This window comes from Bos javanicus, chromosome 17, assembly GCF_032452875.1.
Source record: "Bos javanicus breed banteng chromosome 17, ARS-OSU_banteng_1.0, whole genome shotgun sequence".
In the NCBI taxonomy this organism is placed as follows: domain Eukaryota; kingdom Metazoa; phylum Chordata; class Mammalia; order Artiodactyla; family Bovidae; genus Bos; species Bos javanicus.
The window spans coordinates 35,180,627-35,208,288 of record NC_083884.1 but is presented as its reverse complement, the minus strand read 5'-3'; the positions used below and the strand labels follow the sequence as shown (position 1 = coordinate 35,208,288).

Genomic DNA, 27,662 nt, shown 5'->3' with positions numbered 1-27,662 from the left:
AATTGGACATAGTTTCTAGAAATTGGAAAACATATCTGTTGATAGATAGCAAAGTATAAAATTCCCCAAATAATAAACCAGGTTTAGGCATTGTTAAAGAAATAGAAAACATAGGAAAACAGGGAAATTTTTAAATTCCGTAAACTATTAATTTTCTCTATAATTTTAGGCATTGCTTTCATTTTTTTATTTTCTATGATAACATTCAGATCAAACTCATATGACTAATCCAAAAAAGATAGTGCCTAAGAAAACTTTCTTCTTATCATGATTTAGATTTCCACACGTAAGATGTTTAACAAATTGAGCCATGAATCATAATATATGCTCGTCCATACTATCCAGGATGTTAACTCAATTATTTTGACTATTTGAGTTTACTCAAATTAGCCATGAAACTGAGGGTTGCAACCTGCACATTGTAAATAGAGTATAGACATACCATTTGCTTAGCTTTAGAAATATTTGTGCTTTCAGAAAGAGAGATTTCTACTTATAAAAGTGTCTTATTTCATGCTCACAAAAATGTCTACTTATAACCATGATTGTCTCCTTTCCTGTGCCCCATTTAAGTGTCTGTGGGACTTCAAAAATAAATAAGCCTGATACTTACTTCTCATTTTCTGTATGCCCATTTAAATTATGGGTGTTCTGGATAAGATTTTTTTGTCTGATTTTGTTTTGTGAGTTGGAGAAAGTGTTGTAAGATTCCCTTTGTGAAGTGCTTTAATGATCTCTGTAATATTTGGGAAAATTGAAAATGCTGTTGAAGTAGCATAGCTCTTTGGAAGATGGATAATATGGTAGAGAGAAAAGGCACTGAGGTAGGGAAGAGATTTGAATTATTCTGAGCTAATAATAATATTGGGGAACATTCACTTACTGCTTACCATATTCTAGAAACTGTTTTAAGTGCTTTACAGATTAAAAAAAATTCACAAAAAAGTCCCTACATTAATGCAAAGCAGGTTATTGTACAGTTGGCTCCAGTACTCTGCCCTGCCTCCCAACTAGCTTAAAATTTTACCTTTTTCAGGATTATAGTCAGGAAGGGTATACTCTGGGTAGTAAATCATAAGTCAGTTTTGTCTTAGGCAACAGTTCTGTCCCCAGAGGTGAAGACATATAGGATGGTCTATGTATATATAGAACATATACTATATTCTCTTGGCCCAGACTCCTCTGACTGAGGGAATGGCCACTAGACTAATCCAGAGATTCCTAGAAAAGCTTTCTCTTTCTCGGATGTTCCAGCTAGTCACTGGATCCTGAATCATCCTTAGTAGCTGGCATTAATTGCCTGCTTCCAGACTTCAAGCAGAACTAGAAATTTGAAACTAGAAACATATTTCTGAAGACTGCAGAGGCCCATCTTATTTATTTAATTTACAAATAGCATCACTCCCTTTGGATTTCACTCACCATGTTATGGCCTTTTGTTTATATTAACCTTTAATCATCACCACAACCCCAGGAGGAGTAGGTCCTATTTTCATCTCCAATTTACAGGTGAGAAAACTTAGGCATCTAGATCCATAACTGCTTTATTCAACATCATATACCACAAGTAGCAGAGCTGAAATTTGAATTTAAGTATTTTGACTCCAGAGCAGATACTCTGAGCCACTTTTTTTATTTGACTGTCACACCACAGATCTCAGGATTGCATGTCTAAGTAGTTAATTAACCTTTCAAGATTGTATTTATTGTATGTTCTCTTTGTGAGCCTGTGAGTATAAGACTCCTTTGCAGCATTCATTCATTCACTTGTTAAGTAAATATTTATTGAGCGCTCTTTCTGCAATAGGCTTTGCATGGGGGTAAAACAGAGAACAGGACCTAGAGCAATTACCTTAACCTCTTTAAGCTTTAGTTTCATTTCTAAAATGGAGATAGTAGTAATAAATTCTAGGTTGTTGGAATTAAATACATGTAAAGTGCTTTCTGTAGTGCCTGGCATTTAGTAACTGCTTAAAAAACTTGTTTCTCATAATTTCTGCATTGATATTCTTGTAATAATGATCATTTCCATATAAATAGAAATACAGTAATATAGATAGAAATGAGTCCTACAACAGGATTTAGATTGTAGTGGAGGATATTGAAGCATTTGGGAAATTAGAGTATTCTACAGGTGACAGGCACTATGGCATTTCAGCAATCTAATTTGTAAGTTAGATTTGGTTAGTTGTAAGACATACCATTATTTTACATACCATTACTGAAGAAAAATGCAGCCCTAAACTGTGAAATGGTATTGAGAAATCAACAACTCCAAGGAATATCCTGATTTCAAAAGTTTTAAATATGAAAAAAGTTTGTATTTTAGAAATAGAAGAAAGACATTATTATTTGGGAGAAAAAGAAGATGATCTATTGTGTTTTATAAAACTTAAGGCTACCATATAAAAATAGTTGATATATTGTTTTATGACTAGAGTATTAAAGAGATGGTTAAATATATGGAAAAATGAAAAAATTAAGTGCTCTGTTAAAAACTGACTGATATATTCTGTGAAGTATTAAGAGTATCTGTGATATTAATAACTGTTTTCTTGTATAGCTGTTTCTGCACTTAAAGTCCTGAATTGATTTCCATTTGGAGTGGTCAGGGGAAAAATAAGTTCTGAGCCAGCTTTCATTGAAAATGAAAATTCCAGGCTTAGTAACATTTTGAAAAGAGCTCTGAGTGTTAGAGTAATGGTCAGGAAATGGGATAGCCTCTTTTGCAGTATTTCCAGATTTCAGGTAACTTTAGTGAATTCATGACACCGAACACTATAGAAGAAATTTTTGTAGGCATCATTCTGTAAATGACACTTTTCAAAGAGGGTTATAAATTTTTAAATGTGATTTTATAGCAGTATTTGGGCTTCCCAGGTGGCTCAGTGGTAAAGAATCTGCCTACCAATGCAGGAGACACAGTAGACGTGAGTTTGATCCTTGGGTTGGGAAGATCCCTAGAGGAGGCAGTGGCAACCCACTCCAGTATTCTTGTCTGGAAAATTCCATGGACGGAGGAGCCATGGAAAGAGAAAATAACTTAGGCTGTAGTCCATGGGTTTACAAAGAGTCTGACATGACTGAGCACGCCTGCATGCACATGGTGGTATTTAAAATTTCATAAAATCATAAAATTTTGTAGCTAAGAAAGTTCTTAGAAATCATCTAGTACAACCTTTTATTTTTTAGAAGGAATAGAAGCCCCTAGAATTTAAGAGAAGAGGAGCATAACTCCTATGTCCTCTAATTTAGTGCTTGTTGGATGATAATACTACTGCTTCTTAGACTCTCAGGATTTGGGATAGAAAAAGTATGTTCATATCAGGGTAAAATTTATCATGTATCTAAATATTTAATGAATATTTTTTATGTAAGAAACTCTAGCAATAACAACTTATTAAATACTTTTAACTATTTTTACTTTGTATATCTCTGTTTCAAGTTGCTAAATTCATTGCATATTTCCTGGTATGCAGTTTTTTTCTAATTTATACTTCATCACCTCATAGTTTTTACATTGTTGAACTTTTAATATTAAACAGAACTGCTGAAAGAAACAGAGTAAAAGAATAAATGGAACATGTGTAACTGATTTCTTATTATAAGAGTTTTATGAAGTATAGCAGATTTCTATGAATATTTTGTATTTTGCATTTTGTCTAAGCATTGTGGCTGAGTACTATAGAATGGATTAAAGGTAAGACTTTCCCTAGAGAGATGGCCTAATGCAGCATTTTATTAGGAATTGGGACTTATTTCTTGTTGTTCTAGGACGTGTTAAGTCTCTTGTAGCTATTTTGGTTTTAAAATGAAAATTTGCTTGCATTTTGCATGCACCAAGAAAATTATCATAAGTAATGCTTGTGTTTAGGGCAGTATATGTCTGGCTATCCTTCCTTGGGTCTTTTTCACACCTAAATATTGACCTTGAGAGTATGGGAGGTTTGTTTTAAGAAACAAATTCAGATGCCTGCCATTTGGGATTCTTTATGACATTTGAAAATTATACTAGAAAAAAATTTTGAAATATAAATTGGATATTTCAACTGTTGGTCTATAATTTAAAGATCATATGAAGGGACAATAGGGAATTTTACTTTACTAAAGGAGTTGAAATACATGTCATTGTTGTGAAATTTTTACTATTGAAAAATAAAATCAATTTAATATTAGCATCATGGTGATGAGATTTCTTGAAGATGAGGGTTAGCAATGTTTTCTGAAACAGGCTAATTTGTAAATATTTTTTTGCTTTTTTTGGCCATACAGTTTCTATTGGAGCTATTCATCTCTTTTGCTACCATGCAAAAGGAGCTACAGAGAATATGTAATCAAATAAAAAACAGTTGGCTGGCCAGATTTAGACTGTGGCTGTAGTTTCCTGACCTGTTTTAAGATGTCATAAAGTCTCTTCAGTACATGGCACTGTGACTTTTGAAGGGGGGTAATTTGGGAAAGGGGCTTGACTCCGGAAGGGAAAAGAAAATTAATCTCTTGGAAAAGTCTAATTTTAGTACTTTCTGTAGCTGAACATTTTTTCCCATTGTTGTGTTGCCTTTATCTCTAGCAGATAATAAAGTTTTAAAATCATTTCATTATGTTAGTGATTACACATTTATTCTTAAACTTGAAGTTGGTTTTGATTTCCTAGGATGTCAGTTTTATGGATTTTGTTTCCTACTGCAGCTTTGAAAGTCAGCCAAGAATATTTCTCAGTCCATAAAACATTTTCATTATGCTATTCTCCAGCTAGTTCTCAATGATCTGTGGAAATAAAGGGCAAAGGCAGCATGGGAAATGAGAATCCAAAGAATTCCCTTCACCTCATCTTCAGCATTAATTATAGCTCCCAGTTTCTCTACAGATAACAAATTGGACCAGTATTATACCTTTCTATTTAGAAGCATTCTACTAGAGGTATCAATATCTTTCTGAATTGCTAATATTTTTATTGAAATGAATGAATTAAATAACTTAGGTGTTCTATGTTACCAACAGAGACTAACAGAATTTTGAAACTAGAAGAACCTGTATACTATCTAATTTAATTCCCTTATTCATATATGCCAATAATTATGACACCCTCAAGGGAACAGTAACATCTTTATCCTCTTACCTCACGTGTCCAAGACAGTGTCTAACAGAGAAGCACCCAAACGTTTAATTTTTGAATAGGAAATGTAGGCTTACAGAAACTAGAGTTTAGGTTCAATCAGCTGGTTGTTAGCAGAATCTGATTTCACCATGTGTTAGTGTCATTTATGAACTAATTTTACTTTAAACACCAAGATAGTCTTTTGGAATTTTGTCACTTGCATTATTTTCATAGAAGCATCATCATCTTTATTATAAAGAATTATTTGTAAGCTATAGAATACATTCACTTGTCAAAGAGCTCCAAAAAGAATTAACCAAGAGCTGACTGATATGTTTTTCTCAAAAAATTCGATAGTTTTTGTACACAGTAACTCTAAAAGTGAGTCTGGACTCAGAAAACTTTGTTAGTTGTGCTCAGGGTACAGAAATGATAAATGTTCTTTTCAGTGTAGCTGATAGCAACAGTATTCAAATCTAACAGAGGATAGCAACATAGATACTTAACTACAGTGAGAAAACATTTTGAAAGACTATGGACGTCCTTGGTATACTAATTAATTTTGTAGAGAGATCACCATGTTACCCTCTGCCAGAAGGCCATTCAGTCACACTTAGTGTAGGGGAATCAAATTGAGTCTTTTCTCATGCATTCAAGTCATTGGGTTCCAAATCCTGTGTGTCTGTAATCACACTTAGAGCATTATAAATGAAGATGCTGAATCAGTATCCACCTACCCCCTACACCCTTCCACTCCCCGCCCCCGCAAAAAAAGGTTCATTTAGAAGACTCAAAAACACGTGTATACCTATGGCGGATTCATTTTGATATATGGCAAAACCAATACATTATTGTTAAGTTAAAAAATAAAGTAAAATTAAAAAAAAAAAAAAGAGGATAGAAGTAACAGATGACGAGAATGTCTTTTGATATAGATCTAAGTAAGAAACCAAGGATGTGGAGATTTTCTTTTCATTCAGTTTCTTGAGCCAAGCAGTTCTACATCTGAGCAGTCTTACAGTATGTTGGTTTTTTCCATTTTAGAAGGTTTGCCATTTTTTAAAACGTCACTTTTAAATTATAAAAATATCTGAGCAGTACAAAGATCTCCTTATCTGGAAATTTTTGCTATTCAAAACATATTGTGCCTTGAGGACTTTGAGGAGCCAAACTCTCACTGCATTTGAACAGCTAGTATATAGGTAAGATTAAAATGTAAAGAAGTCTCATTACCAGTGTATAGTAATTTCCTTCTAATACATCTTGTATAAACAAAGTATTTCTTAGTAGTTTGTTTATTAGGCTCACTGTTTTGGGCATCGTTATGAAGGGCTTAAGAGGAGTAGTTTTTATCTTAATCTTAGCCAAAAGGCCGAAGAGCAGTTGAGTTTTTACCTTAGCATTATGTTGGTGGTTTTGATGGAAAAGTTTAAGGAAGTTCGATACTTTCTATCATGTTTTAAGTAAAGCTAAGTAGGAAACTGACAATATGTATTTGCTGACCTGTTTTAACTTCTGAAAATCTTTAATCATACATCATGTTCATGTTTTATTTCAGTAACATTTATGTGTCACACATTCCTTTTTCAGTTTAATTGGTTAAAATAACTTGTAAAAGGTTATACACATCGCCAGCAACCAAGGTACAGTGGTGATAATAGTTATAAGAATTATTATTATAATTATCTATTGATCTTTTCTTTGCACTAATTATTATGCTATATCTTTTATACATTTTATTTAATTTTGAGAGTGCTATGGGTCTTTCCGGAGAAGGCAATGGCACCCCACTCCAGTACTCTTGCCTGGAAAATCCCATGGACGGAGGAGCCTGGTAGGCTGCAGTCCATGGGGTCGCTAAGAGTCAGACACAACTGAGCAACTTCCCTTTCACTTTTCACTTTCATGCATTGGAGAAGGAAATGGCAACCCACTCCAGTGTTCTTGCCTGGAGAATCCCAGGGATGGAGAAGCCTGGTGGGCTTCAGTCTATGGTGTTGCACAGAGTCGGACATGACTGAAGCGACTTAGCAGCAGCATGGATCTTTCAAGCTTACTGAGTATCATCGTGGTTTAGTTGTTAAGTCGTGTCCAACTCTTGCAACTGCATGAACTGTAGCCTGCCAGCCTCCTCTGTCCATGGGATTCTCCAGGCAAGAATACTAGGGTGGGCTGCCATTTTCTTCTCCAGGAGATCTTCCCAACCCAGATTTCAAACCTGGGTCTCCTACATTGCAGGCAAATTTTTTACCGACTGAGCTACGAGGGAAGATTCACTGAGTATCATATCTTAGCTCTTTTCCAAATTCAAAGCAACCCTCCCAATAAGTACTGATCAGTGAAGATTTTACTGGAGTGATTTGTAAAACTTTATATTGTATAATCATTTATTATAATCACTGTAAAATTTTAGTTTTCCTTGTCGCCATTTCTGGATCTATGGCACTTAAGAAAATGACACGTTTATAAGCATTTTTTCTGCTTCAGTTTTTAGCTTGTTGTCAGAAAAATGTTTGAACTTACATGTGTTAATTTTCCTTATTTTCCTTTTGTTGGATTATGTTTATAACAGCAGCATAGGGAGGGCCAAGATTATGAAAAATTCGCTTCAAAAAATTGCTTTTTGTAGAGGGTAAATTGAGTTAAAACTATAGAACTGTAATGAGCAAAACTATACAAATGTAATGTAATACCTATGTTAGCTTGGAATTTTTACTGGGAAATCATGGCAAAATGAAAAAATATATACTTTTATGTCATTCTTTGTGTTAACAGTTTATACAAAGCTGCAGTTATTCAGAGCACATGCAGCTTACAAGCTCTCAGACAGCTGGGGAAGATAACTCATTATATTAATATATGTCTGTCTGCTTTTATAGGGTATGTTGTTAATCTAAAGTAATTTATTTACTATTAGGTTTAAACTGAATATTGACCATAATATGACAGCATAGATATCCTGTAGTGGTAGCTGGAATATTCAAGGCATTATTGATTTTTGATATTCCTTGATCTTGGATTTTGGTGTCAGACATTAATTTGGGGAAATTCTCAGTCATTATGGCTTTAAATATATTCTACTCTATCTTCTATTTTAGATACACATATATTACATATTTTGTTGTCCACAGTTCTTGGATATTCTTTTCTGATTTTTTTTTCACTGTTTTCTTTAGTCCGGTTTTCTCTTTGCTTTTCCATTTTGAATGTTTCTCTTCACTTAAACAGATTATTTCCTCAGCCCCTGTGTAATCTACCAATGAACCCAAAAAGGGAATTCTTTTTTTTTCTGTTACAGTGTTAAATCTCAGCATTTCTCTTTGAGCCTTAGAATTTCCATTTCTCTGCCTATGTTGCCCTTTTCTTGCATGTCGTCTACTTTGTCCACTAGAGCCCTTAGCATATTAGTCATAGTTTTAAAAAATTACTGGTCTGATAATTCTAGCATTCTCGCTGATTCTCTGGTTCTGATGCTAACTCAATTTCTTCCAGCTATATTGGTTAGCCTTTTATTCTGCCTTACAGTTTTTTTCTTGATAGACAAGGTTTACTGGGTAAAAGGAACTGTGGCAAGTACGCCTTTAGTAGTGTAGTAGTAAGTGAGCACACAGTGAGAAGGTGTCAGTTACCAGCCAGAGGAAGAGTTCTCACCTGACCATACTGGCTTCTTGATCTTGGACTTACCAGCCTCCAGAGTGTGATAAATGCAGTTCTGTTGTTTATAAACCACCTAGTCTGTGGTATTTTGTTATAGCAGCCTGAACGGATTAGGGTGCTCGAGTCTCACATTTCTGAGGGATCTAAAAAGAATTGTTAATTTTTCAATTTCTAGAGCTTTTTACTTGTTAGGAGGGAGTTAAGACTTATAAGATTCTTACTTTATACTGGACTGGAAAACAGACTAGTACTGCCCAGTTGGGGCTACCCTGATAGCTCAGTTGGTAAAGAATCTGCCTGCAATACAGGAGACCCCGGTTTGATTCCCAGGTCGGGAAGATCCACTGCAGAAGGGATAGGCTACCCACTCCAGTGTTCTGGCCTAGAGAATTCCATGGACTATATATTATATATATATATATATATATATATTATATAGTCCATAGGGTCGCAAAGAGTCCGATACCACTGAGTGACTTTCACTTTTACTGCCCAGTTGTAACTGGTTTTCTATATTGTAGCCACTGTGGTCCTCAGAATTATAAATCTGATCTTTTCATGCCTCTACTTGAAACTTGCTATCCACTTCAGTTTAAAATCCAAGCTCTGTAATTTGGATAATAAGCCTTTGTCATACACCCTGGGTTTATCTTTCTCTGCTGATCTTTTACATTTTTACATTAATGCTGCTGCTGCTGCTGCTGCTAAGTCGCTTCAGTCGTGTCTGACTCTGTGCGACCCCATAGACAGCAGCCCACCAGGCTCCCCCGTCCCTGGGATTCTCCAGGCAAGAACACTGGAGTGGGTTGCCATTTCCTTCTCCAGTGCATGAAAGGAAAAGTGAAAGTGAAGTCGCTCAGTCATGTCTGACTCTTGGCGACCCCATGGACTGCGGCCTACCAGGCTCCTCCGTCCATGCTGTGCTACTCTGAAGTGGTTTCCATTTTCAGTGTTCTCTCTCTTCCCTCTATTTTTTGACTGTCTAGTCCCCACTCATTTTTTTTTAAGTTGTAGGTTAGAAACCATTTCCTCTGGACAGCTCACCTTAACTCTCCCAAGACCTGATCCTGTGACCTTCCATAGCACCTTGTAGTGTAGTACCACAACTAATTATTAGCAAAGTAGATATAATTATAGGCCTCAGATGTAATCAGTTGACATTCTTAAATATTTATATGCTTGTAGTCATCATGCAGAAGCCCTAGAGCTTTTGCTAGCAATGTTCCTATCTAACATTTGGATAAGTTTTATCATGGAGCATTTTTGGAAAGATAGGTAATCCATTTATTCAAAATGTTCTAAGTTTATTCTTAAGTAGAATCAGGTCAGCAAATTCATACACCTGCCAATTGTTTACTTGCAGGAATTAGTGCTAACTAAAACAAATCTCACTGGCTTCTCTGATTCTCCTTGCTTGCTCGCAAAGTTTTTTGGCATTGGGAAAGACCATTTAATAAATTGACAGTGTAATTTATATAATAACCTGGAAGAACCTACCATTTAATTTAATTGATAGTAATGATTTATATAACAGCCTCATGTGTTTGATTAGTGTGAATTAGAGGCTGTTCTCCTGTGTGTCAAGTTTTGGAACTTGTAATGCATGCTGAGATCTAAATTCTTCTGTTTAGAGATCCTGATTACTTTATTACTAAATGTATTATGTGATGATTGTTGAACATTAAGGTGTACTTGTCATGCTAAGATAAGAGTATGGGGTGTGGTTTTCTACCCTCTTTCCCTCTTCTCCTCCTCTCCCACTCTGAACTGCATCTGGTTGAATTTATACATTTAATACATTTACAGTGTTGTGTCACTCTATAATTGCCCACCCAGATGTTTATTGTGTATTTCTCAATTCTGAACAGGTTTTAGTAAATTCCAGCTAGTGCTAATGAGAATTACTATTTTGAGACTTTGATTGTGTAATATCAGGATTTTGTTCACTATTAAAACCTGTTGGGTTTACTTCTTAAGAATAGATATTCAGTAATTTTTTTGTGATCAAAGGAAATGAGATTAAAGTATAGTTTCTCCAGGAGTAGCTTTGTAATTGACCTAGGACATGAACAAAAGCAACAAAATAAAATGCTTTTTTTTTGCCTGCCTCTCCAGATAGGTGTATTGTGGTGACTCCTTATTTGCTGATAAGTTTAAATATACTCTTAATATTTATGAAAATATCAAGATAGGTCAAAAATACCCCATTTGTTATATGTTTGTAAGGAATTTTCTGTCTCATGTAAGCTCTGAACTTCATTTGAGAATGAATCTGTATCTTACTCATTTGTTTATTCCCAATTCTTGTCAGTTTAATTGCCATGTAAAATGTAAATATCAGTTAAGTAATTATGTATTTGATGAACCTTTAAAAAATAATCTTACATCTTACTTAACAGATCTTTTATATTTGATGCTTTTTAGCATTTTGTTCTTAGGGAGAAAATAATCATGGTTGATGATGGAGGAAAAGAAATTATTTCAATCTAGTTAGTTCTTGAATATGATAATTCAACAAGTAATGAATTCTGAAGCATGCATTTTATAATTTGAAAAAGACATAATGTTTCTTGGTACAGAATATACAGTCTTTTAAAAATAGTAGAGTGTTTGGGGACAGGTAAATAGGTTTTTAAAACTGTGTTTTTAAAAATCAGTTCTTCAGGTGCTGGGAATGTAGCTGATCGTGTCTTGGCTCAGCTCTTGACGGAAATGGATGGCATTGAACAGTTAAAGAATGTGACAATTTTGGCAGCTACCAATCGTCCAGATAGGATAGACAAGGTAAGGAAAGAAGGCAGTGTGGGCATTGTATAATCAAGAACTGGATCATTTGATTATATTGGGTTCTTTTTTTGTTTTTTTTCTGTCAAACTACTTTTTAATCAGTTTGTCATTTAGAGGATACTGAAAGATCTTAAACTAAAGGAAATGAAGAGAACAGAGAAAAAGTTTTGTTTATGTTTTTATTGCTTATGGTTTGGTATTAATGAAATTATTTTATTATCCCTTGAGTTTCTCCTCCCTCATTGTTGCATTAAACTCTCAATATAGTTCCCTATGGTATTGAAGTTCTGAAATTCGTTTTGTGTTTCATCTGATTTGAGAAGTTTTTTTTTTAATATTTTCATTCATATTAGGATAAAATTCTAGATATTCACTAACTAGTTAGATTCAAGTTATTTTCAGCAGTTTTCTAGAAGTCCTGACCTAGCAATTGCTCTCAGAGTAAATAGAATCAAAATGATAATGAGTTTTATTTGTCTTAAGAAGTTACTTAGATTATACCATTAAATTAAGCTATATAGGTGCAAAATTAATACTATCTAGCTGATGTGAAGAGCTGACTCATTTGAAAAGACCCTGATGCTGGGAAAGATTGAGGGCAGGAGGAGAAGGGGACAACATGGCATCACCAACTCAATGGACGTAAGTTTGGGTGAACTCCAGGAGCTGGTGATGGACAGGGAGGCCTGGTGTGCTGCGGTTCATGGGGTCACAGTCGGAAATGACTGAGCGACTGAACTGAACTGAACTGATTGCTACCACTATTTTTCCCCCAAGTCATGTTTTAACAAATGAGTTCACTTAAGTTTTAAGAGCCTAATTTATACTTAATGTATAATTTTTTAACAAGGATCTAAATTGAGAGTAAAAATTTACTCCCAGGGCATCAACCAGTTTCTCAGCTTTTGTTAATGTTATTGCCTCATGTACATGACCTTATAAACTTTTTCCTCCTTGTGCACATATATACTGACTTTCAGTTTTAAATATGGGATTTTTTAAAAAATCATCTTTTTAAAATATGAAGGTAGGTTTTATATGGGAAGAAAGCCTTGCTTTCATTCAATTTGATATTTTGCTGTGTTATGAAGTCCCTTGGTTGAATGCAGATGAGAAAGCTTTGAACCTTAATAAATTAAATTGTTCTCTTCCTGATTAAGTGTTTTATAAGAAGCTGGTTGAGTTATGAACATCTGTAGGATCTGGGTTTGTACCCAGGCATCTCTCATGTCTGTTATGGCAGAACCAATACAATATTGTAAAGTTTAAAAAAAAAAAAAAAGATAGGACTATATCTTAACAAGAATTATAGAAAGTGCTAAAAGAAACCTTAAAGATGACCTAATCCCACCTTTTGGTTTTAATGAATCTAGAAGAATCATCTTTTTCCTGGTAAATACATATTGTATTTTATGATCTTTGTCTCCTAGTTACTATGGCTAATGAGCTTGAAATTTTCTTAGATTTCTTTCCCAGTAGTGTCTAATCTAATGGCCCTCTTTGGTATTTTAGTGTTGTATGTCATTGATGTTAGACACATTTCTTTTTTTTTTTAATTTTATTTTTAAACTTTACATAATTGTATTAGTTTTGCCAAATATCAAAATGAATCCACCACAGGTATACATGTGTTCCCCATCCTGAACCCTCCTCCCTCCTCCCTCCCCATACCATCCATTTCTTGAAGTAGCATTTGGGGCTTACTGTAAACTTCTTGGGTTCTTCTAAATCAAGCTATATGATTGAGCTTGATTAGTGCATGTATTAAGTTTGTCTTACTGTGTAACGAGTTACCTCAAATTTAACAGCTTCACACAATATTTATTACTGTTTCTCTAGGTAAGTCAAAATCTGGGCATGGCATGATGGGATTGTCTGCTCAGGAACTCAGCAAGTTGTTGGCCAACTATGTTCTTGTCCTTAGTTGATATTCCTCAGCTAATTGTGGCTGAATTAAATTCTTGTGATTGTAGACCTAAGAACTAAATTTCCTTTCTAGCTGTCACCTGGTAACCACTCTCAGCCCCTTGAAACTTGCATGGCCCCTTCCATTGTCCCAAGATAGCAATGGAGAATCTCCATCATATTTTATCCATCTTATGCTTTAAATTTCTGTTGCCAGAAAAAGCCTAGTTAGTGTCTTTTTAAGTTGTACATGATCAAGTTAGGTCCATCAAGGAAAATCTCTTCACCTTCTAGTCAGCTGGTTCAGGACCGTTTTACATTTGCAAAGCCCTTCACAATAGCATCTTGACTGAGCTAGAATTCTTCCTGCCACAGTACTCTTCAGCTTCTTCTCTAGCCCCTATGTGAGTTCTCTTCTGGGCACTAAGAATAACTTCTAACTTTCACAGAGACCAACTTATCTTTGCCATTCATTTGATTGGGTACAAACCTGCTCCTTTGAAATATTCTTTTCTGTGGAGTCTGTCTTCTTCAGATGGAGTATTTCTGTGCCTTGCCTTGTCCAGATATATCTTTCTTCAATTATACATATAATCTCTCTTAAAGTAGAAATGGATAAATGAATTTAAACTCCTTTATTTAAAGGATACATTTTTTCATGTTCTTTATAAGTGTAACAGTAAGCCTGTTGTTTAATACAGTGAAATTGTTGACATCATCTCTTTTGCTAACTTTTTGCTCTATAAGACCTACATTGAACCTCAACCTCTTGTGTTTTGCATTAAGGTGAAATTTATCCTAGTTTTTACCTCCACCTGGTAGAAAAGACCTAAAGAAGTTTTTAAGATAAACCTAGAGATTTTAAGTTATCTTGTGTCACTGTAAGGTTTTGGACCTTTATTCTCCTTCATCTTAGAATACGTTAAATACCAATACCCAGAGGTAATGGTAGATGACTTCCATTCTTTTAGGGATACTTTTGTCTGTGGATATCTTTGCTCTCTTGGAGAAAATGCTTAACCACTTTGGGCAGAACTTGTCTCCAAAGGTGGGAGATTGAAGGGAGGGAAGTGGTTCTTTTATACATTTCTTTTTGCATTGTTTTTAATGTGTTTATTGCTTGCTAATAATATTTGCCTTTGGACACAGATGCTCACAGATGCCACTTATTGCAACTCATAAGTGGCAATCTTCAGTATCACAGACTTAGAGAAATTAAAGTTTGGGAAATAACTTGCCAAAATTCTTGTCATGTTTTTGATCTTTTATAAAACATTAACTTAACATCTTGGTTCTAAAATCACCTAATTATTGAAAATGTGTATTTTAAGTACCAGTATTATTACACACTGGTAATGCCTTTTGACTAACCTTTGCTTCTAGATGCATCAGAGAAGTGCAAACATATACAAACACATATATGTATATATGTGTACTTATACATATGCTTGTTTGTATGTATGCATGCATCATATACACACACATATGTATATACTTTGATTAATTTTTTAAATTTAGAAATACAACTTTTTTACCAAACTAATCTTAAATGAACACATTTAAATTAAGATATTAAGAGTGTTTGTAATTCTATGCTGAAACTTAATTTTCTAGGTCATAGGGATCTAAAGGCCTTTACTACTCAAATTTTTCAAAATCTGTAGTATCTAATTTGTAATAGATGAAATTATATAATTATGACTGGCAGCAAGGCAAAATTGGTAAATGGAAAAAATATTTTGTGATAAAACAATGGCTTCAAGATCATCAAATGATACATGCTGTGCTTTCAAGTACAACTCTGAATTTAGTACATTGAACCATGGTTTAAATGTTCTGCATATGTTCTGTAGTTGTGCAAAAGACAATACTTTAAATAATCAATGATTTTTATAAAAATGTTTTAAACATTTTCTATTTCAGCTGGAACTCCATATTCATATTTAGTATGAATTTTTTATTAACTGTACTTCTCTTATTACTCAGATGATATAAGCTATATCAAAGGTGTATTTTCTAGATTTTTTATGGACTATTATATTATTTGTGTATTGTTTAATAGTACTATTGGGGAAAAAAAGGTTTTAGCACATGTGTGATTAGAACATGGTGTTCAAAATGTGCCCTGAATGTGTTGTTAGAAACAAAACAGTCTTAAGAGATGATTTAACAAAGAACAACTTCCTGTTATGAAATGAATAGACGTAGTTTTCACCACCTGTCTTGTCTGGGAAAAACAGAAGTAGGAAGAGAATAGGCGACAGGAGAATTTAAAGTAAATTTCCTGTGCTGATGTTGAAAGGTAGAGATTTTTTTTTTTTTTTGACGTAAATCTGGAAAGAAAAAGGATTGTTCTAATATGAAAGATATGATGCAGTTAATCTAACTTGGGTACATTTAATTAAGGTGTTTGGCCATGTAAAATTAGCTTGCATACTTTACAATCCTGTTGCCTGTTGACTAACAACCTCTGTATCATGATGACCTTAAGTTAGTATATTGGAATGGAAAGAATTCTTGGACTGTCAGAGAAGTGAAATTGATATCATTCTATGTCCCATATATTGTGCATGTTTAGTATCTTTCTTGGACAATATTTCAGTTTCATATAGCCTGGGGAAACTAAAGCTGGAGTATCCTGAGGATTCAGCAAGGGAAGTGAGACACATACCTCAAGAATCACATTAACCTGCTTCCTGCTATGTCATGTTTACATGTTAAGCACATTAGCTGCAGTGTAGCTCTCTAGGCTGAGTGAAGTGATTGCCTGGAGTCTCCAGTGGTATACTGAAGCCACCATAGACCTTTTACCCACTTACCCTCCTCTTTCAGCTTTTAGATGAGTGAAGAGAAGTTGCGTCCTTTAGAGGCCATTTTACATTAAGAATGACAGAATGTGAAGGACAGATGAAGATAAATGAGATTGTGATGTCAGGCCATTGCATTGTCTTTAGATTGATGATGGCCTGGATTTACACAACATCAGGAAACAGAGCAACAAACAATTATTTTTGATGCCCAAATAATGGTTTAAAGCTCAAACTCTGGGAGTTTATATTGTTCTTTGTTAGACTGTAGCTTACATAGCACCTTTAGAAGAGTATAGTGTTCAATCCATGGTATTTCAAGTATTTGTGTTGGATATTAAGGAAGAAATGATCATGTTTTCTTACCCTAGTGTTAAATAAGGTTCAGAATGGTTTGATTTTATGAATATTTTAAAATGTAGTCCCTTTGGCTACTTTTAGTACTGATGCTTAGTGTGGCTACTTTTAGTACTGATGCTTGGTATATAACAGGCTCTCAATAATGATTACTACTATAATTATTATATCTAGCCTGAAACCTAGTTTTCTTATAATAGTAAATTTGTAGAATTTTAAAAATTATGCTCTAAGCCATCTATGGAAGAGATTGCTCAATTGAGGACATTTTTGTAAGTTATGTAGAGGTCATGAGTGATTCAGTATTCAAAATTATTTTCTAACTTAGTATTTTAACTCATGGAAGTTATAAACTGGAATTAATTTTCCTCCCAGTTTTTCTGAAAGGCAGGTTGATTGGTTAAATATAGCATAATATTTTTATTTCTTAAATACTATAAATTAAAAGTTGACTTTATTGATATCTTTGTAACATGGAAAAATTAGCATGTTTAGAAATGTTAGCAGATGAGAAGCTAAATAGATGAGAAGCTAAATACATGTAGCTTCCAATTTTCAAATGAATTGTATTCCAGAAATACCTTCAGACAGGTTAAAAATACGTTTGTGAACAGTTTTCCTCTCCACCCTTCCTAGTTATAAATTAAAAGTCCTATTCATCTGTTACTGCTATTCTCAGATAAGTCAGAACTAAAAAACAAGCTGCTTGATCTAAGAAACATTAAAAGTTTAAATGAATCATAATTCTTTTTTTTCCTGTAAGTATTTACAGGATGCTTTTTGATCTTTGGGCTTCCCTAGCAGCTCAGACGGTAAAGCGTCTATCTGCAATGCAGGTGACCTGGGTTCAGTCCCTGGGTTGGGAAGATCCCCTGGAGAAGGAAATGGCAGCCCACTCCAGTATTCTTGCCTGGAAAATCCCGTGGACTGCAGAGCATTGTAGGCTACCATCCATGGGGTCGCAAAGAGTCGGACACGACTGAGTGACTTCCCTTTTCACTTTTTGATCTTTCAGTTCAGTTCAGTTCAGTCTCTCAGTCATGTCCGACTCTTTGCGACCCCATGAATCGCAACATGCCAGGCCTCCCTGTCCATCACCAACTCCGGGAGTTCACTCAGACTCACATCCATTGAGTCAGCAACGCCATCCAGCCATCTCATCCTCTGTCATCCCCTTCTCCTCCTGCCCCCAATCCCTCCCAACATCACAGTCTTTTCCAATAAGTCAACTCTTTGCATGAGGTGGCCAAAGTACTGGAGTTTCAGCTTCAGCATCATTCCTTCCAAAGAAATCCCAGGGCTGATCTCCTTCAGAATGGACTGGTTGGATCTCCATGCAGTCCAAGGGACTCTCAAGAGTCTTCTCCAACATCACAGTTCAAAAGCATCAATTCTTCAGCGCTCAGCCTTCTTCACAGTCCAACTCTCACATGATATTTATCAAAATGATATGGAGAGTCTTAGAGTGTTAGAAGGTGAGCCACAGTGTGGTCAGATGTAGGAGGCTTCTTGCAGGGTCATTGGTCAGATGTGGGAGGCTTCTTGCAAGGCTATTTTCCAATTTCAGCTTTACCATCATTTTGTAAGACAGAAGTAGTTTTGTTATTGTTGCTGTTTGTGTGTGGGTTTTTTTGTTTGTTTTTTTAAAGCGTTAAGTGTTTTCAGTATATTTATTATGGCAGCAGTTAACAAGGGTTTCAGCTTCAGGACCAGGGGTACGGAATTTTGTCAGAGGTTGTATGCATATGTGAGTCATGTCTCATTTAGAGATTAAGGTAAAGACTGTCCTTCCCAGGGGAAGTCAGCAAACTATGGCCTGTGTGCCAGATATGTTATCACTTGTTATTCTGCATCTCATGATCTAAGAATGGTTTTTACTTATTTAAATGGTTGACAAAAAAGGTAATTTTTGTGATGTGAAAATGATACTAAATTCAAATTTCAGGCCTCATAATAAAGCTTTACTGGTACAAGGTTACACTATTTTTTTTTCAGATTTTAAAGCTTTTTATATTATATTGGAATATAACCAATTAACAGTGTGATAGTTTCAGCTACACAGCAGAGGACTTAGCTATACATGGATACATATACATGTATCCATTCTCCCCCAAACTCCCTTCCCATCCAGGCTGCCACATAGCATTGAGCAGTGTTCTCATGCTATACAGTAGGACCTTGTTGGTTACCCATTTTAAATATAGCAGCTAAGTTAGACTAATTTTTGATGTATTGTCTGTGATTTCATTTGCACTATTTAGTAGTTATGGTAGAGACCCTATGACTTATAAAGCTTAAATTATCACTTGGAACTTTGCAGAAAAAGTTCACCGACCATTGGTGTATCCTTGTAAGCTTTTATCAGTTTACTAAAGTCTCTAATGTCCGTTGTTCACACAAGAACCACAACATTTTTTTTCTAAAGGTTGTTTAAATATATTATTTCATAAATATATATGACCGATAAATATGGGTCAATATCATGCTGAGGTTAAAATAAACCAATAATAGTAGGGAGACTATATTAACTTTTTGTTCTTTAAATTACCTTCAATATCTTCTTGAGCATTTTTTAAATATTTCATCTTTAAAATACGTTTTCTTGGGCTAAATAATTATTTTTCCAACTGAATGACTTACCAAAATCCATAAATATAGAAGCAAAATTTTTATTATATGAAAAAATAGTATTCATGACATCTCAGTCTTAAAGTTGTATTGTTTTTTTTTCTTTCTATAATTGTGAGTTGAAAGCCCTTTGTAGTGTTTTCATTGTTAAGATTTTCAGACTAGATGTTTAAATTTTGAGGAGTTAAGACTCTGTAATCACAGATAGCTGTTTTGTACCTGATTTTGTTTTTTCATTTGTTTATGTGTGCCCCAGTGTGCCTGAGGGCTTCCCTGATAGCTCAGTGGGTAAAGAATACACCTGCAATGCAGGAAACCCCAGTTCAATTCCTGGGTCAGGAGATCTACTGGAGAAGGGATAGGCTACCCACTCCAGTATTCTTGGACTTCCCTGGTAGCTCAGCCGGTAAAGAATCCACCTGCAACGTGGGAGACCTGGGTTCGATCCCTGGCTTGGGAAGATGCCCTGGAGAAATGAAAGGCTACCCACTCCAGTATCCTGACCTGGAGAATTACAGTTCATGGAGACACGACTGAGTGACCTTCAATTTCACTTTTTAGTAAATAACATTTGATTATTTCACCATACAAATAGGAGTATGTTTAATCTTCTGTTAGAGTAATAATAAAGTACATATTGTCCTTGATACACACATTCTAAAAAAATTATTTTTTTTAAGATTAGAGAGCAACTTGGACAATTTAATAGTCTAGTTATGCTTCTGATACATTGACCCTGTTATAAAATTTCTACCCCTCATTTCTCCATTCTTTGTTTATTACTTACCTATACTGATGAGGAGTATGTTAACTCATGAAATAGACCACTTCATCTTTGACTCAGACTACTAGGAAACTCTTTTTCTACTGAAGAAACAGCTGTTTTTCTGCCTAAAGCATCTACATACCAGCCTGATTCTACTCCAAAATGCTATAAAGAACAGTTTTTATTACCTCTTCTATGTAGTTCTTTATTTTTGAAAACTGTATTCTGGGTCTTATTTTTACATTCCACTTCACAAACCAGTCTTTATGTCCTCCAGGCTTGGCATTTTGTTTTATTTCATATGATACCTTTATTGCATCTTCAGAAATCTTACCCTTTTGTTATAGATACCACAATTTCAGAGAGAGAAAATAAAAAGCATTCAAATTGGAAAGCAAGATGTTAAAACTGTCACCGTTTTACAGATGACATGATATTGTATGTAGAAAACCCCAAAGACTCCATCAACTAAAGTATTAGAATTAATGAATTTAGTAAATTATCAGGATGCAATATTAATATACAAGTATCTGTTGCATTTCTATATATTAACAAAAAACTATCAGAGAAACTAAGAAGGCTCTTCCATTTACAATTGCATCAAAAATAAAATACTTAGAAATTAATTTAAACATAGAAGTGAAGACCTGTACTCCAAAAGTTATAAGATGTTAATGAAGGAAATTAAATATGACTCAAATGGAAAGATATACTGTGCTTATGGATTAAAAGAATTAATATTTTTAAATGTCCCTACTATCCACATCAGTCTCAGAGTCAATCCCTATCAAAATTCCAGGGGAATTTTTCACAGAGCTAGAACAAATAATCCTGAAAATTTGTATGAACTCATAAAGGATAGCCAAAGCAGCCTCGTGAGAGAAGAACCAAGTAGCAATCATCATGCTCCCTGATTTCTAACTATACTACAAAGTGTAGTAAGCAAAACAGTATGATACTGGCACAGAAATAGACATATAGATCAACAGAGCAAAATAGAGAACCTAGATATAAATCTGTGCTTGTATAGTCACTTAATTATGTCAGTGGTGTCAAGAATGTACAGTGGGGAAAAGACAGTCTCTTCAATAAATGATGTTGGGAAAGTTGGACAGCAGCATGTGAAAGAATCAGACTGGATCACTTTCTTATACTATGTGCAAATAAACTCAAAATAGATTAAAATATAAGACCTAAAATTACAAAAGTCCTAGAAGAAAGCATAGTAAGTTCTTTAAGATTGGTCATAGCAATATTTTTTGAATCTGCCTTCTGAGGCAAAGGCAACAAAAGCAAAATAAACAAATGGGACTACATCAAAATAAAAGCTTTTGCACAGTGAAAAAAAAAACTATCAATAAAATGAAAAGGCTTCCACCTGCTGAATGGGAGAAGATATTAGCAATGATATATCCAATAAGGGAGTAATATTCAAAATGTTCAAAGAACTGATACAAGTCAACATCAGTAAACAACTCGGTTAAAAACTAGGCAAAGAATACGCATTTTTCCAAAGTGGACACAGATGACCAACAGATACATGAAATGATGCTCAACATCATAGTCATCAGGGAATTGCAAATTAAAGCCACAATGATATATTGCCTTATACCTGTCAGAATGCTATTATAAAGAAGATAACAAATATTCAGTTCAGATCAGTCACTCAGTCGTGTCCGACTCGTTGCGACCCCATGAATCGCAGCATGCAAGGCCTCCCTGTCCATCACCAACTCCCGGAGTTCACTCAGGCTCACGTCCATCGAGTCAGTGATGCCATCCAGCCATCTCATCCTCTGCCGTCCCCTTCTCCTCTTGCCCCCAATCCCTCCCAGCATCAGAGTCTTTTCCAATGAGTCAACTCTTCGCATGAGGTGGCCAAAGTACTGGAGTTTCAGCTTTTAACATCATTCCTTCCAAAGAACACCCAGGGCTGATCTCCTTCAGAATGGACTGGTTGGATCTCCTTGCAGTCCAAGGGACTCTCAAGAGTCTTCTCCAGCACCACAGTTCAAAAGCATCAATTCTTCACCGCTCAGCTTTCTTCACAGTCCAACTCTCACATCCATACATGACCACAGGAAAAACCATAGCCTTGACTACACGGACCTTTGTTGGCAAAGTAATGTCTCTGCTTTTGAATATGCTATCTAGGTTGGTCATAACTTTCCTTCAAAGGAGTAAGCGTCTTTTAATTTCATGGCTGCAGTCACCATCTGCAGTGATTTGGGAGCCAAAAAAATAAAGTCTGACACTGTTTCCACTGTTTCCCCATCTATTTCCCATGAAGTGATGGGACCAGATGCCATGATCTTCGTTTTCTGAATGTTGAGCTTTAAGCCAACTTTTTCACTCTCCTCTTTCACTTTCATCAAGAGGCTTTTTAGTTCCTCCTCACTTTCTGCCATAAGGGTGATGTCATCTGCATATCTGAGGTTACTAATATTTCTTCCAGAAATCTTGATTCCAGCTTGTGCTTCTTCCAGCCCAGTGTTTCTCATGACGTACTCTGCATAGAAATTAAATAAGCAGGGTGACAATATACAGCCTTGACGTACTCCTTTTCCTATTTGAAACCAGTCTGTTGTTCCATGTCCAGTTCTAACTGTTGCTTCCTGACCTGCATACAGGTTTCTCAAGAGGCAGATCAGGTGGTCTGGTATTCCCATCTCTTTCAGAATTTTCCACAGTTTATCGTGATCCACACAGTCAAAGGCTTTGGCATAGTCAATAAAGCAGAAGTAGATGTTTTTCTGGAACTCTCTTGCTTTTTCAATGATCCAGCGTATGTTGGCAATTTGATCTCTGGTTCCTCTGCCTTTTCTAAAACCAGCTTGAACACCTGGAAGTTCACGGTTCACGTATTGCTGAAGCCTGGGTTGGAGAATTTTGAGCATTACTTTACTAGCGTGTGAGATGAGTGCAATTGTGCGGTAGTTTGAGCATTCTTTGGCATTGCCTTTCTTTAGGATTGGAATAGATTAAATAGAAACTGCCATATTATTCAGAAATTCCACTTCTCAGTATTTATTTGAGAAACAGTAACACTGCAAGAAGAGAGATGCATCCCAGTGCTTACTGCAGCATTATTTACAACAGCCAAGGTAAGGAAGCAACGTAAGTGCTCAATGATGAGTGGGTAAAGAAGACATGAGCTGTAGATAATGTATACACATATACATAGGGGCTTCCTAGCTTGTCTCAGTGCTAAAGAATCCACCTGCCAGTATAGGTGATGGGGGTTTGATCCCTCGGTCAGGAAGATAACCTGGAGTAGGAAATGGCAACTCACCCAGTATTTTTGCCTGGAAAATTCTGTGGACAAAGGAGCCTGGTAGACCACAGTGCTTGAAGTCACAAGAGTCAGTCACGACTGAGCGACTGAGCACGCATGCATGCATATATATATATATACATATACATGTATGGCAACCAACTCCAGTACTCTTGCCTGGAAAATCCCATTGACAGAGAAGCCTGGTAGGCTACAGTCCATGGGGTCACAAAGAGTCGGACATGACTGAGCGACTTCACTTCATATATATATACACACACGCACACACATACACGGAATATTACTAAGCCATAAAAAATTATAATCTTGGCATTTGGGACAACTTGGATGAACCTTGAGTGTGCTATGGTAAAGAAGAAAGTTGGAAAGATAAATACTGTATTTCACTTACATGTGAAACCTGAAAAGTGTAACAAATGAACAGACTTAACAAAACAAATAGAGTCATAGATACAAAGAATAAACTAGTGGTTACTAGAGTAGAGGGGAGTGAGAGGATAGGTAAAATAAGTGAAGAGGATTAAGGGTTATAAACTTCCAGGTATAAGATAAGTAATAAAGATATAATTGTACAGCATAGGAAATATAGTCAATAACATTGTCATAACTTTGTGTAGTGACATTAAGTAGATTTACTATGATGATCCTTACATAATGTATAAAAATGCCAAGTCACTCTTGTATGCTGCTGCTGCTGCTAAGTCGCTTCAGTCGTGTCCGACTCTGTGCCACCCCAGAGACGGCAGCCCACCAGGCTCCCCCATTCCTGGGATTCTCCAGGCAAGAACACTGGAGTGGGTTGCCATTTCCTTCTCCAATGCAGGAAAGTGAAAACTGAAAGTGAAGTCGCTCAGTCGTGTCCGACTCTTTGCGACCCCATGGACTATAGCCCATCAGGCTCCTCCGCCCATGGGATTTTCCAGGCAAGAGTACTAGAGTAGGTTGCCATTGCTAATATAATATTGGAAGTCAGTTATACTTCAATAAAAATGGAATGAATAACTGATACACACAACATGAGTGAAATTCAAGGATATTTCTCTAAGTAAAAGAAAGTAGAAAAGATTATTTATTGTATTATTCCATTTGTATGAACTTTCTAGAGAAGTCAAACCTGTAAAAATAAAAAGCAGGTTATTGTCCGATGCTAACCCTTGGAGGAGCAAACCAGTCAATCCTAAAGTCAGCCCTGAATATTCATTGGAAGGACTAGTGCTGAAGCTGAAGCTCCAGTACTTTGGCCACCTGATGCAAAGAGCTGACTCATTGGAAAAGACCGTGGTGCTGGGAAAGATTGAGGGCAACAGAAGGGGGTGACAGGATGAGCTGGTTGGATGGCATCACTGACTCGATGGACATGAGTTTGAGCAAACTCTAGGAGATAGTGAAGGACAGGGAAGGCTGGTGTACTACAGTCCGTGGGGTCAAAAAAAGTTGAACATGATTTAGCAACTGAACAACAACAGGTGTGGGAGAAGAGATTGACGGCAAAGCTGCTAAGGGAAATTTTCCAGATGCTGAAAATACTATAAAACTAGATTTTGTTGATGGTTGTACTACAAATATTGAATGTACACATCAATGAGTATATTTTATGGTATGTAAATTATATCTCGAAATGAGCCTATTTAGGGGGGAAAAAAAAAGAAAAGTGACTGATACAAAGAGATCTTGGTTTGTAACTCAAGCTCTGTTGCTATCAAACAGTGTATTCTTTGAAATTATTTAGCCTCTCTGGACCTCATTTCTGTACCTGTCAAAGATGTACCACATAATCTGTAATATGTCTTTAAGGTTCTCAGTTCTTTTATTTTGTGACACAGAGATAGATAGTAATAGAGATTCCAAATGCTGCATTAAAGGTTGATATTTACCAAACAAATTTCTGGAGTTTTTGTTTTGGCTTTTGAGGTTTTATGCTCTTTTTTTTTTTTTTAAGTTTTTTTTTCAGGTATCACCTTTTCAAATGTTCTTGTTTTTGAAAAGTTCCTTTCTTCATACAGGTTATAAAGTAGGCAAATATCATCCAGATGCAAAAGTGACTTTTCTTTTTAACCACTTGATTGTCAGAAAATGGGGGTTGGGGGAGAGCCATAAATCAGCCTTAAAGGTACTGTTGTGAAATAGAAAACTTAGCTGACAGTTGAAAAACACCTTAACTTCTTCCCTGAAAATTTATTACTCTTTAAAAAAGGAAAACTTGTTGAGCTGCATATTTTCTCTTTTCATAGTTGTCTGTTCAGCCTGTAATATTTTGGTCTATTTACTATGCTGTTTAAAACCTTCTATTAATGTAAAAATAATTCTGAGTTACACCAGAAATGTCTGACTATGATTATTCAGAATTGAGTCATTTTTAAAGTTGAAAAATCTTCTCTTGGATTATAAATACCTATAGAATCTCATGTTTGGGAACTAATGTTAAGTGTAGCCAAGAACTAAATCTGGAGCCATTTTTTGACTATTTTAAAGTCAAATAGAAGAGCTAGTTTGGTGATTATTTTTAAAGTGCTTATAGAGGGTTAACAGTAATATGCCATATTTTGGTCTGGCATTATATTTTCTTTTGTATTTGTGTGTTTGGAAGTGGTGTACAAAAGTATCAGATGGGGCATATAAGAAAATTCAGTTCTTAAGATATGTGCCATCTAATTTGAAATACAGGTAAATTTTGAAGTATTATAATCATAAAACATGAACAGTGTAAACTTTGTATGCAATAATTATTGGTGTATACTTAGAGTAAATTTGAAAAATGGATTTTAGATCTCATACTTTGGTCTCTATTATCATCTGTGTTCTATATTTGACAATAAATTTGGTACTGCAATTACTGTTTTTGAACACAAGATGGTGATGCTCACCTGAAATGTTTCCTGCATGTAGGATGTATTGCTTTCATTTATTTTAGTCATCAATTGCATTTTAATTTATTCATTTATTTTACCTATTGATTGAAGTATAGTTGATTTACAGTATTATGTTAGTTTCAGATGTACAGTATAGTGATACAATATTTTTAAATTTATCCTCCATTAACAGTTATCAGAATATAATGGTTATAATCCTCAGTACTACACAATATACTTTTGTTGTTTATCTTTTTGTACATAGTAATTTGTTTTTTTTTATCTGATCATGGCACCCAGTCCCAACACTTCATGGAAAATAGATGGGGAAACAATGGAAAGAGTGACAGACTTTATTTTGGGGGGCTCTAAAATCATTGCAGATGGTGATTGCAGCCATGAAATTGAAAGACTCTTGCTCCTTGTAAGGAAAGCTATGACCAACCTAGACAGCATATTAAAAAGCAGAGACATTACTTTGCCAATAAAGGTCTGACTAGTCAAAGCTATGGTTTTTCCAGTTGTCATGTATGGATGTGAGAGTTGGACTGTAAAGAAAGCTGAGCACTGAAGAATTGATGCTTTTGAACTGTGGTGCTGGAGAAGACTCTTGAGAGTCCCTTGGACTGCAAGGAGATCCAACCGGTCCATCCTAAAGGAGACCAGTCCTGGGTGTTCATTGGAAGGACTGATGCTGAGGCTGAAACTCCAATACTTTGGCCACCTGATGCAAAGAGTTGACTCATTGGAAAAGACCCTGATGCTGGGAGGGACTGAGGGCAGGAGGAGAAGAGGATGACAGAGGATGAGATGGCTGGATGACATCACCGACTTGATGCACATGAGTCTGAGTGAACTCCGGGAGTTGGTGATGGACAGGGAGGCCTGGTGTGCTGCGATTCATGGGGTCGCAAAGAGTCGGACACGACTGAGCGACTGAACTGAACTGAACTGACACTGATGGTTAGAATCTAAATTGTAGTCACTATGGAAAACAATATGGAGATGCCTCAAAAAATCTAAGAATAGAGTTACCATATGAGCCAGCAGGCAATCCCACTCCTGGATATATATACTAAAAAAACCCCCACAAACTCAATTTCCAAGAAAATGCATGCATCCCAGTATTCATATTATTCAAGATATGAAATAAACTATTCACAATAGCTAAGATATGAAAATAACCCGTGTCCATAAACGGCTGAATAGAGAAGATGTGGTATGTGTGTGTGTTATATATAACACACACACATACCACATCTTCTCTATTCATATATATATATATATATATATATAAAACACACACATACACAATGGATATTACTTGCGATCTGCTGCTCTTAGAGGCTTCTCTTCTGCAACTGATAAATGAACAGCTTAAAGGAATGAGTGGGATTGGTTTTGCTTTAAAAAGTAGTTGAGGGCTTCCCTGTGTCTTAGTGGTAAAGAACCCATCTGCCAAATGCAGGAGACGTGGGTTCTATCCCTGGTCCGGGGAGATCCCCTGTGCCAT

At 35.6% G+C, this 27,662-nt stretch overlaps 1 protein-coding gene across 6 annotated transcripts in view; it reads left to right on the top strand.

The window, feature by feature from the left end:
• Positions 1-27,662, top strand: part of AFG2A (AFG2 AAA ATPase homolog A) — a 323,918-nt gene that overhangs the window by 91,772 nt on the left and 204,484 nt on the right. For all 6 annotated transcript variants that reach the window (XM_061384242.1, XM_061384246.1, XM_061384245.1 and 3 more), the window contains exon 14: positions 11,413-11,539. In XM_061384242.1, coding sequence (XP_061240226.1) covers positions 11,413-11,539 — 127 coding nt within the window. The remainder of the gene's footprint in view (positions 1-11,412; positions 11,540-27,662) is intronic.